At 36.9% G+C, this 12,500-nt stretch overlaps 1 protein-coding gene across 1 annotated transcript in view; it reads right to left on the bottom strand.

Moving 5' to 3' along the window:
* The window catches only part of LOC107708577 (voltage-dependent R-type calcium channel subunit alpha-1E-like), an 88,011-nt gene that overhangs the window by 1,043 nt on the left and 74,468 nt on the right, over positions 1-12,500 (bottom strand). Inside the window, exons 34-44 of the mRNA XM_016512839.1 lie at positions 11,691-11,865; positions 10,648-10,775; positions 5,952-6,048; positions 5,661-5,766; positions 4,766-4,873; positions 2,348-2,448; positions 2,094-2,140; positions 1,736-1,835; positions 1,417-1,507; positions 833-978; positions 1-94 (exon numbers count right to left, since the gene is read on the bottom strand). The exon at positions 1-94 is cut by the window's left edge and continues 1,043 nt beyond it. Of these exons, the coding sequence (XP_016368325.1) occupies positions 1-94; positions 833-978; positions 1,417-1,507; positions 1,736-1,835; positions 2,094-2,140; positions 2,348-2,448; positions 4,766-4,873; positions 5,661-5,766; positions 5,952-6,048; positions 10,648-10,775; positions 11,691-11,865 (1,193 nt within the window). The remainder of the gene's footprint in view (positions 95-832; positions 979-1,416; positions 1,508-1,735; positions 1,836-2,093; positions 2,141-2,347; positions 2,449-4,765; positions 4,874-5,660; positions 5,767-5,951; positions 6,049-10,647; positions 10,776-11,690; positions 11,866-12,500) is intronic.

The following is a 12,500-nucleotide window of genomic DNA, read 5'->3' as shown; positions in this document are numbered from 1 at the left end:
GGCGTGAGCAGGTGGAGGTCTGGGAAAGGCGACGCTTGCCACTTGGGGTGCTGGACTCTGAGGTGGAGGGAACAGGGCTTTCTGAGCTGTTTTCCTGCGGAGAAATCAGATTTCAAGTATTTCATCAGCCCGGAACTGCTTCTGTGTACAACTGTTGGCGCAAGCTGCATTAAACTGATTATTACCTTTTGAATATGGATATTTTTCTTACAAAAACGCATCGATTCGCTAAAGGAGGCCTTTGTTCACCCCCCGGAGCCGTGTGAGACACTTTTTTTATGGATGGGCGCTTTTTATTTAACTTCTTTTGGACTGATGCATGCAACACCCGCTGAGTGCCATTAAACAGCTTGAAAGATCAAAGACAATTTTTAATATAACTCCGACTGGATTCGTCTGAAAGAAGAAAGTCATATACACCTAGGATGACTTGAGGGTGAGTAATTTATGGGCTAATTTTCATTTTTGGGTGAACTAACCCTTTAAGATATAGTAAAATGGAAAATCCATCTTAAGCTGGTAGTTGGTTTCTAGATGATCTAAGATCACAGGATTTCCTAGTATTCTTGTGAGTGATTCCAGGTTGCTGTCTTTATATCATCGTCAAGGTATAACAAGGTCCTTCATGTGGACATCTAAGACAGTGGTTCTCAAACCTGTCCTGGGGACCCCCAACCACTGCATATTTTGTATGTCTCCCTCATTTAACACACCTGATTCAAGACATACAAAATGTGCGGTGGTTGGGGGTCCCAAAGACAGGTTTGAGAACCACTGATCTAAGATACGGTGAAGCTGTGAGAGATCATGTGAAAGAAGCTTGTTTGTTTACCTGTCTGGTGACCCCATGTATGCGCTCCTCACTGGGAGAGCGGGAACGGGATTTTGAGTTCGAGTTATCTGGGGAAAGTAAGAACCGTTGTTCTTTTGGTCGTCCTCGCACCTTTTCCATGTACTGTGTCTGGTCTGAGTGGGACACTGTAAATTGTTAAATAGATGTTATACATCACATAGTCATCATGCAGTAGGTTAACTACAGCACTCAAAGAGATTTAGCTATTAACAAGGGATTTCATATCTTGTACTGCATGCGTTCTCATGGGGATTCTCATAAAAGCATATGACTACAGAAGTGTTCAAGCCAAAGCAGAGCAAAGGGTAAGTTCTTGTGCTATATGTGTATTGTATGTGTGATAGAAAGGTTAAATGGTCATATTTTCCAATGTATATGAAGTAATATGCTGTAACTTTCAGAACTTCCTCCTAGTCCTCTAACGTGTTTGACGTACGCGCATGCATTTTATCAGCTCTTGTCTCTTGCATGGTGACTCATTGGACAAGCGTTGGTTGGTGTATGTGTGTATTCGGGAGTTGTGCTGTGTCTTTTCACTTTACAAGGAAAATGCAGTAACCAACCTGCAGCTTTGTAGCTCTTTTGTCTGGTTCTGAATGCATGTTCAGGTGGGCGATCATCCCCCCACATGCCATTCAACCCTGATTCATCAACCTGTGCATCAGCATCACATTAGATACAGTCAGTCTATAACTCATCCTTCTATAGTTTACTTTTTACTATTTGTAATACTATATGATTCAGAATATCTATTCCAAGAAAATTATTTGTTTTCGCTACTTTAATTATTAACCCCCTGATAACATATTAATGTGTTGACTAACCCAGAAACCAGGTGAGAAGAATTTATTTAACCCATCAACTATTTAAATTTTTTGGTACCTGAGAGACGTCTTCACTGCTGTCTGTACGGTGGGTCACGGGCTGCAATAACAGCTCCTGTGGTGATATTGGGCTTAAAGCCACAAACCCTCCACTTGTCCTAGAACACAGAACCACATCTTTGATACATACACAATACTGTGAGTGCAACCTTAAACACCTATAACGTAAATCACTATGCAGTATACATAACAGTATAGTTTGTAACATGTTTATATGCTATTAAGCAGCAATGATATAGCACACATTTGTATTGTGCCATATACTCACAAAATCAAGCATGCATTGGAGTATATTGATACAGTTCAGTTACATGTTATTTTAAACATGAACCTTCTTTGAAGACAATGAAACTTACAAGGCTGATCCAGCACTGTGAGATATCAGGGGCAGGGTGAGACTTCTCTGTACAACAGAAAAATTTTTTTTGTGAAATTATGAAAAAAACAAAGCCTTATACTATGCAAAACACATAACATAAAAATATGTCTGGAGATAAATGTATCCTAACAATTACAAAAATGGATCATATGGACCGTCCCCCAAAAAAGCATTAAATGATGAGTACGAATTTGTCTAAATGTGAACCTGGACAAAAAAAAGTCAGCTTACCTGTGCCTCAATCTGTTGCCTCAACTTCTTGGCTTTGCTCTGCTTAAAGTAATCCATGATCATCATAGAAGCATAGATCTTTCCAACGGTCATGTCCGTATCTGAAGATACACACACACTCAGAGTCATTATGAAAGTACAACAGATTAATTTACATCAATCAAACCAACCTTTTAACTTAAGCCAGTTTAATGCTTAGAACACTGTTAAAATGGAAAGGTGTCATGTAATACCTACAGAGCCCCTAAAGGAACAAGGTGATGCCAAAAAAATTAGATGGCAATGCTTTTGTATTTCCACAAGAAACTTTGCATTTGCTTGCAAAACTTTTGATGGAAATACTATGAGGTGGGAAGAAAAACTGTATTTCAGTGCTTTTGTGAACGAATGCAAAGTTTCTCTGGAGAACGCAAATATTTTGAAAGAGAATGTTTCTTGGGAATGAAATACTTTTGCAAGCAAACTTAAAATCATTTAAAATTAATTGTTTTCTCCTGTCTCATATTTTTTCCATCACCATGTCCCGTCAGGGGCTCACTAAATTGTGACCCTGAACCACAAAACCAGTCATAAGTAGCACGGGTATATTTGTAGCAATAGCCAAAAATACATTGTATGGGTCAAAATTATCGATTTTTCTTTTATGCCAAAAATAATTAGGATATTAAGTAAAGATCATGTTCCATGAAGATATTTTGTAAATTTCCTACCGTAAATATATCAACAATTTATTATCATTAGTAATATGCATTGCTAAGGACTTCATTTGGACAACTTTAAAGGCAATTTTCTCAATATTTAGATTTTTTTGCACCCTCAGATTCCAGATTTTCAAATAGTTGTATCTCGGCCAAATATTGTCCTATCCTAACAAACCATACATCAATGGAAAGCTTATTTATTCAGCTTTCAGATGTTGAATAAACCTCAATTTCAAAAATTCACCCTTATGACTGGTTTTGTGGTCCAGGGTCACAATTCATATACACTCACCGGCCACTTTATTAGGTAAACCTTTTCAATTGCTCATTAACGCAAATATCTAATGAGCCAATTGCATGGCAGCAACATTTAGTCATGTAAACATCATCAAGGCCTATCTGCTGAAGTTCAAACCGAGCACCAGAATGGGGAAGAAAGGTGATTTAAGTGACTTTGATTGTGACATGGTTGCTGGTGTCAGACGGGCTGGTCTGAGTATTTCAGAAACTGCTGATCTACTGGGATTTTCACACACAAACATCTCTAGGGTTTACGGAGAATAATCCGAAAAAGAGAAAATAAACAGTGAGCAGCAGTTCTGTGGGCAAAAAATGCATTGTTGAAGTTAGAGGAGAATGACCAGACTGGTTCAAGCTGATAGAAAGGCAACAGTAACTTGTTGCAACTGCATCTCTGAATGCACAACATATCAAACCTCGAAGCAGATGGGCTACAGCACAGAAGACCACACTGGGTGCTACTCCTATCAGCTAAGACCTGGAAACTGAGGCTACAATTCACACAGGCTCACCAAAACTGCACAACAGAAGACTAAAAAAGTTGCCTGGTCAATTTATGCTGCAACATTCAGATGAGAGGGTCAGAATTTGGTGTAAACAACATGAAAGCATGGATCCATCGTACCTTAGAGCAGCACTCCGACATATAGCACAGTTGTGCCTCAGGCGAACCAAGTTCAAATAATGGTTAAAGGGTCTTTGCCTGTCCTGTTATCCTCTCTCTCCTCCCTGTTGTTTCCGGTCTCATCTACACTGTCCTGTCTAATAAAGGCATAAAAGGCCAATAATATAATAAAACATCGTTTTGTGCAAAAAAGACCATTCAAAACAAAAACTTAAAGGTAGTACAAGATCAGGGGTGTCCAAACCCGGTCCTGGAGGGCCATTGTCCTGCTGAGTTTAGCTCCAACTTGCCTCAGCACACCTGCCTGGAAGTTTCCAGTATGCCTAGTAAGACCTTGATTAGCTGGTTTATGAGTGTATTACTGGGGTTGGACCTAAACTTTGCAGGACAGCAGCCCTCCAGGAACAGGACTGGACACCCCTGTCCAAGATGGTTAAGACCCAATCTGGAAAGTACCTCGTAAAGCCTAATGATCAAGTATAGAGCTCAGGATACATAAGATCCTCAATTTTACTCTGCGTGACCAAAGTTTGATCTGTCTCCCTTCTCAGGAAGTGGCCAACTCTATGGCCCCTTCTACCAGACTTTACATTCTTAAGCAATGCCTTTTCATGTTCTAGTACTCTTTGAAGAATGAAGAGTGGGTCTGTTGCTCTGATATCTTTAGGAACATTTGATGCATATCTGACTCCATTCATGCTGTAGGAATTGTGTTATGGCTATAGCCTTACATCCTCTCCTCTTGAACCGCCGAGGGCCCTATTACTATGTTCCATTGCATCTGAGTCTCACCTTTATTGATGGGTACCAGCAGATCCAGTGTCTTTTGGGACAGGTGTGGCCAGATGACACTTATCTCCTTCTGCAATTCAATGTCCAACTGTATCCGGTCCTCGCCCCCTGATAGGAAACATATGGCCTCAAATAAGAGATTAATACAGTAGATAGACTGAAAAACTAAAGAACATGCATGCATTGCATCCTCATAAAATATGCAGGTAAGTGTAATCTTTCTGTTACTTTTATAGTGCTGGGATATCTGAGGATTCTGGGATTTCTCCCCATTTACTCCTCTTCCCTTTGCTGTCTTGTGCCAGATTGTTGCCTCACCCCTGGCATCTGAAAGAATGCCTTGTTCACTAAGATACTGACTCTAGCCTACCCTTCTAGACTCTGCCTGTCGGCCTGCTCTCTTGGCTCTGAACCTGGACTGTTTCTTGGATTATCCATCTCTCTCATTGTCCACAGACTAGCTTGCTGGTTTGCACTGTTTGCAAACCAGACAATCTCTGCCTGGCCCCGAACTGAGTTTTCGCCAAGCTCTATTACAGTTTTTTGCCCTTTCTTTTGCCTCGTAGTTGTTTGTGCTTCAATAATTTCCACTCCAAGTAAATAACCTGCATTTGGCTCCACCTTTTCCTGACTGGGACAACCATTGGAATTCACTAAATAATAGATGGTAATGATGTGGACCCTTGTTGCAGAGGTGTCGCCAGAAAATCATTAGTGTCCCAATGTGTACTAAGCCAGGGTCCTTACCAGCTCCCGCATTTATGTACACAATATACTGATTGAGAGCTGATTGAGACATGCCCATACAGGTGTGGAACAGTATGAGTCTGAGTAAATTATGCTATAATTATCATTGTACTACTATTCTATTAAAGTACAGATTTACAATTCTGACCTCTAGCGATTTTTATCTCCAGTGCAGTGCGGATCAGAGACATCAGTGTGGATGTGAACTGAACCGTCATGTCCTCATCAACTGGCATATTCATCAGCACCAGTCTCTGCCAATAGCAGCACAGCATGGTTGCAAATATTAATGATATAAAACGCTCATGTTTTAAAAGCATTATAGGTTCTAACATTTTTTAAATATGCATTCTTACATATGATTATTTTTCTCGGTATTTCAGTAGCAGTTGCAACTATTAAACAATGAAATACATTTGCCAAGATAAAACTTTTCTACCTTGTAGGCAATTTTGGCAGGACACTTCTTTCCCAATCCAAGAGGTGGAGACATGTGGGTTAGCATCTCATACATGGCAGTGTAGTGAATACGGCCACTGGAGGGAAAAAAAAAAAAAACAGAGGTATTCAATTATTTGTGATTCTCATATGAATGATGGAGAATAGATAAGAATTAATGCTATTTTTGCATACCACACTTCTAAAGAAATGCAGTCAAAACATTATTTCTCTGTACAGAACAAACATTGTTTCCTCTAAACTTCTGAATGTACATAAAACAAAATTAAATTCAAAACAAGTTACAAAAAGGTGATTATTCATTTCTCCAGAATGAAAGTGACTCTTTATGATTAAGTCATTGAGTCATTCATTCAACAGATTTGCTCAAAAACACTAATTCATTCAGGAACAAAACAGCACAACTGTGCCAACTCTTCTTCTGGAGAGTTACTTTCCTGCAGAGATCTGTTTCAACCTGCACCAACACACTTGCCTGTAATTTTCAATTAATCCTGAGGTGGTTCAGGTGTGAAAAAGTTGGAGTTAAACTCTGCTGGATAGTAGCTCTGCAGACGTTTCCATTTAAAAGAAAAGAAAAGAAAAGGAATGGTTTACATGCACAGGGCTGGAAATGCTCAATGTTAAGCAATTGTACACAGCAGCGAGGGAAAGCACCTTTAATTTGCCTGCTGCAACAAGGTAAAGCGATGTGTGCCTAGGGGAAATGGAAAAATTCTTCTGTCACAGGAGGGAGACATAATTTCTGGTAAGAGAGACTGAATCTGCATAGATTTTTTGCCTCTGGGCTTTTGTGGGCAGGAGAGGGACAAAATGTGGAAGTTGCAGGACAAAATATGTCATTGTTTTTTGTTAAAAAAAAAAAAAAATTGATTCCGTACAGACCTCTAGTTGACTACTCGGTTTCAAGTTTTTGCTTTGTTGTTTGGGCCACTGGCTAGGAGAAAAGCTATTTTTGCACTACATGCTGATATCTGGCTGTCTAAATTTGGCTTTATCCTTGGTGTTCTTGATGCCAAAAAGTTCTTCAGTTCCACCTGCTGAAAAAAACCCACCTGATGCTACATATGAAGTTTAACGAGTTCATGGAAATTAATATGATAATTATGAAAATGTAATATGAGAGGTATGTTTACAGAAACATTAATGTTTGTATACACAATAAAAATGAATAGCATTAAAAAAAAAAACTTTTCACCAAAGCACATCATACATTGTACATAGCTGTACATTAAACAAAATACTATACAAAATATGTATCCAAAATATGTAAGTATACCAAAATCTCAGTCAAAATCAATAAATCATTTTTCTACCCTATCACTGCATTACAACCTTTCACCAAAAATCTCCATAGAACCCAAGCCACTCTTGACAATAAACCCTATTCAGAGTACTTTCCCTGTAGCTTCAGGACTTGATTAACTAATTAACTTGAGATTTTTTAAGTCAACCAGAGAAAGGCAGCTAAATAATTTTTACATTTAGTAAAATGTTTTTTGTTGAATGTTACATTTAGGTTTAAAATTGTTTACCTTTAATTTAAATTCTATTGTTTGTTTGTTTTTACAAGAACAATAACGGAAACAGGACTATAAATAGCTAACGTTAAAGCCACTACACTACCACATTGGTGTCCACACACATACTACAGTTACAAGGAAATCATCTGAATTCCTTGTAACTGTATTATACATGTAATTGGCTATTTAATTAGACTAGGAATTTTTCAAACTATCTTCATTACAGTAGTAAATATCATATCAGCTGACAGACGAGGCTACTCAACATACATAATGCAAATGTCAGAAAGTGTTGATTCTCAATACAGATTAATGCATTTATGTTGCAATATAGTATTAGTAATGGTTTGTGGTTTAGGGTGGTCTGAGTATCATTTGGGGTGTTCACATTTACACAATATATCAGCCTGAGAACGCTTGAAGTACTTAAATGAATTGAGAGTGAAGAGTGTCGCATTTGTTATTTGATCATGCTGGTAGTTTAGATTTCCATCAGCAATCCAGTCATATAGAGATCAGTGGCATATTCCTGCATAATGTTCTACCTCTTACCAGAGACCTTATTTTACCTTCCATTTTGGCACATAATGTACAAGCATAGTCTAAATTCATAGATTTATAGTTTAATAGCCTCCAGTTTGCACTTGGAAGATAACTTAAGGCAAAATAAAATATAGTATCCCCCCCCTCCAATAATAATTTATCCATTTAATCAAATCAATTATCGACAGAATAATTGATTATAAGAAAAGAAAACAAATTGTTGCTGCCCTAAAATGAGTGCACGTTGTTTTGTACATACTAACACCACACAGAAGGATGTTAGGCTAGGCACGTACAAACCCACCTTTCTTTGAACAATCGAGGCCCTGTCTTCCTTAATGCGCCTTTTCATCTGACATGACATCATCCTTCCCTTGAAAGCCTGTAAACAGAAGGATGTGGCCTTCAGCTTTACTTACAAGGGACACCTATTTGCTCACAGTCATCCACTGACTTCTAAACACTACGCTAAATTCCATCTCAATTCCAGCCTTGGAGAATGCAACGATAACCGCAAGATCGTCTTCCAATAGCCTAGAAGAATTTTAGACTTTCTAAATATCGCCATTCTGATGTGCACTAATTGTCGTTTGAAGCCAGTCTAATTGAACAGCGCATAGCAAGTCCTGAATCCAATCCAGGCCGGTTTTTGTTCTGGCAGCGCACAGGAATCCAAGGCCCTGTCAGAAGATTTCAGCAATTTCACCACCATAAAACTGAAAACATCCATCCGTGTCTGCAGTGGTGAGCAATGTAGCCAAATGTTCTGTGCATTTTTTGGTTCAAGCAACTATTAAATTTGATTCAAGCACAAAAAATATTAGGCCATCACTGTAGTCTGTCAATCAGGGACAACACAACAACAGCCGTAAAAGTTGAACATCTACCAAAAATAATGATAGTTCCACTCCTCCATGGGTTCTGCTTGAGGCTTCATCCTTTATGACCGTTTCATGCAGGCCAAAGTTTTGCTAACACTTTATTTTGATACTCGGTAACGCTTTCTATAACAAATTATAAGGGTATTCTTAAGGCATTATAATGAATGCATAATGCGTTATAAAAAAAAAAAAAATTAATATGTTTTTTCATCTCATAACAACAATTATAATACATTATAAAACTTACTCATTTGTGGTTATAACTTTTATGAGAATGATTATTTATAACATGCAATAAACACCATGTTAAATCCACTTAATTTATAATGGATTATAAGTTTCATATCTTGAGATTCTTTATTTAAGATCTGTACAGTATCTTACAGTATATACAATATCTTACTGATATTGCAATAAATATAGTTAAATATTACTTGTATTAAATATTACAATAAATATTAATATGCCATATTACACATTCATCTGATCAGATATCTGATCTTATGGCTTTTTAAGAAAAAATATTATTATTATTATTATTGTTGTTGTTGTTGTTATTGTCATTGTGGTTGCTGTTATTATTTATAAGTGGTCTTTATCTGCTTTAAGTAAAGTAACAAGTTAACAATGGCAAGATATGAGACTTATAATACATTATAACTATGGTAATTATAATCCATTGTGAGTTAAGTGGATGTATTGTGTTCATTGTGTATTATAAATTATAATTTTAAAAGCTACAACCACAAATAAGAAAATAGTATAATGCATTAAAACTGTTGTTATGATTACTCATGAGATGATACAACATATACTATTTTTTTATAATACATTATGCATTCATTATAATGTCTTAAGAATACTCTTATAATGTATTATAAATACGGGCTTCATAGAAAGTGTTACCTGATACTCCACTTTAGACATTCTAGTAACACTTTATTTTAAGCACCAATTCTCACTATTAACTAGCTGCTTATTAGCATGCATATTACAAGCATGTTGGCTGTTTATTAGTACTTATAAAGCACATATTAATGCATTATTCTGCATGGCCATATTTTAAATCCCTTAATCCTACACCATATCTAAACTTAACAACTACCTTACTAACTATTAATAAGCAGCAAATTATGAGTTTATTGAGGGCAAACTCTTAATTAATAGTGAATATGTGTTCCCTAATCTAAAGTGTTACATTCTAACTATTTGCAACTCCATGTCAACTAGCAGTCATTAGAGTATTAGTAGACTGTCTGTTAATTTCTGCTAACACTTTATTTTGATGATCCCCAACACACATTGTTCTGACTGTCACTTTGCACATACGTGTCAACTTACTCTACTAACCCTATCCTAACAGTCTACTAATACTCTAATGAGAGTTAGTAGACATTTAGTTGCAAAGTTACTTATAGTTAGTAAAATGCCTAAAGTCGACTATCAAAAAAAGGTTTTCTTGCCCAGGCTTTGCACTTGGAGGTTGAAGGCCCAGGATCTTTCCATATCAGTAAATACTGTTAAATGTACTACTAACATATAAACTACTGAATGAAGTTGCATCTGTATAAATGAATAAAGCAAATGAAATTGAAAGGAAACATGGATGTTAATGAGCAGCGGTTCCTAGTGAAGTGTCTCTATGCGTATGACAGTAAGAACAGTAACAATCATTACTATATTATAATATGCATTATAATAGGTACAGTAGGTGATCTGTTGCGCTTACCATGCTGCTCGGTCATATTCCCCCCAGATGCGCACAAACTCGTCCAGATGGTGAGGTCCAAGAATGGATGAGTCTCGTGTCAAATACTCAAAGTTGTCCATAATCACAGCCACAAACAGATTCAGCATCTTAGGAAAAATAAAGTGTCAAAATTCTGGACTTAGACCAAGTGCACACATTTCATTTATGTAATATTATTAAAATAATTATTGTTTTTATTTGGCTATGATTTAAACTTAAATAAGTATAAGGGAGAGTGGGTTAAGATGTTTCAGCGGGTAAGCTGTTAATCTGGCTAAATGTGCATTGTTTTCATTGTGTAAATGAATTTAGACATATATTATATTTATACATATATTTAGAAAGGACTGATCTGTAATCGAGAGATGCACATGAGAAACATTTTCCGCAAACACTTAATATCCACACGCATAAACAAAGGCACTATTGCATGGCTTCTGCAGGTAAATTTAAGAGAATTAAAGACATTTTTAAAACCAAGTAAAGACAATTTAAGCAACACAACTGTATTAGCGTTAACTTCTAACCATTACATTTTAATTAATTTCACACAAAAAAAGCCTAATGCTCTCAACCACTAGAATATGGAAATAACTTTTACTGTAACTTCTGATCACCCCGAAGAAGGAAGAAGGAAAAAACATTTATGTAACATTTAATGCCATGACTTTATGAATTTAAGACTTTCTGCTCTGGTTTAAGACCTTTTAAGATCTTAATTTGTGGAACATCAAATGGCCTTTTTAAGACCTGCAGAAAACTTGTACCTGTTTAGCTTTTGTGTTAATCTAGCTTATGCTTTAAACTTGGCATTATTTACAATGAATATTGTTGGCTTTTATGATGAATTGCTTTCTTCTTATTTCAGCTGACAGCAGACATCTCAAAATATAACTGGTTGTATATGTTTTATCCCTATTATTTCCCTGCACTGAGTATTCACACTGAACTTGAGTAAAAAGCTATGCAGTCTACCCCATTCTCCCCTATAGATTCAGAAAAGAATGTTGATAGATTCTGACCAAAAATGAGCTGAAAAAGATGAATGAGACAAAATAGAAATAGGCAAAGTCCGTGCCACAGCCCCCTTCGTGATCTGGAGAGGTGAAAGGTGGTGGTATTGAAGGGTCCCGTTCACACTCCTTTCCCTCGAGACACGAGAGCATGATCTCCTGCCACGACTCTCCTGTGGCACTTCTGCAAGACATAAAGGCCCGGTTTCACAAACGGGGCTTAGCTTAAGCCAGGACTAGGCCTTAGTTAAATTAAGACATTTAAGCAACTTTTACAAAAATGCCATAGAAGAAAACATTACAGGTGTGCATCACAGAACAATGACACTGACATATTTTAAGATATGTCAGAGCAAGATATTTTCAGTTGAGATGGCTCAAACATGCATTTTAGTCTGGGACTAGCTCAAGCCTTGTCTGTGAAACCGGGGGAAAGTAATATATCTACCCAGGAATGAGTCACCAAACACTAGAGCACTCAAACACCTCTCAATTACAGGAACAGTTCAGTCTTTATTTTCTGACCCTCACATTGTTCTAAAGCCGTAGTTATTTTTCAGTGGAACATACAAGAAGAATTTTTGAATCTTCTTGCGTTTTTTATTTTGTACAAAAATAGTTCATACTTCATAGAGACCATGGCTGTCATAGGCAAAATCCAAAAAGGACAAAATATATTGTAAAAGTACCACAGCATAATCAGAATAATAATGTTGGAAAGGAGCTATATAAATACAAATTATTATTATTATTAAAGTGGTCCTCAAAGTTTTTTTTTTTTTAATCAAATGCAAATTCATATCCCAGTCACACCTTCTT

This window comes from Sinocyclocheilus rhinocerous, unplaced genomic scaffold, assembly GCF_001515625.1.
Source record: "Sinocyclocheilus rhinocerous isolate Xijiao unplaced genomic scaffold, SAMN03320098_v1.1 scaffold25, whole genome shotgun sequence".
Lineage (NCBI taxonomy): Eukaryota > Metazoa > Chordata > Actinopteri > Cypriniformes > Cyprinidae > Sinocyclocheilus > Sinocyclocheilus rhinocerous.
Note: the sequence above shows the minus strand (reverse complement) of the source record. Positions and strands in the feature narration are given on the sequence as shown.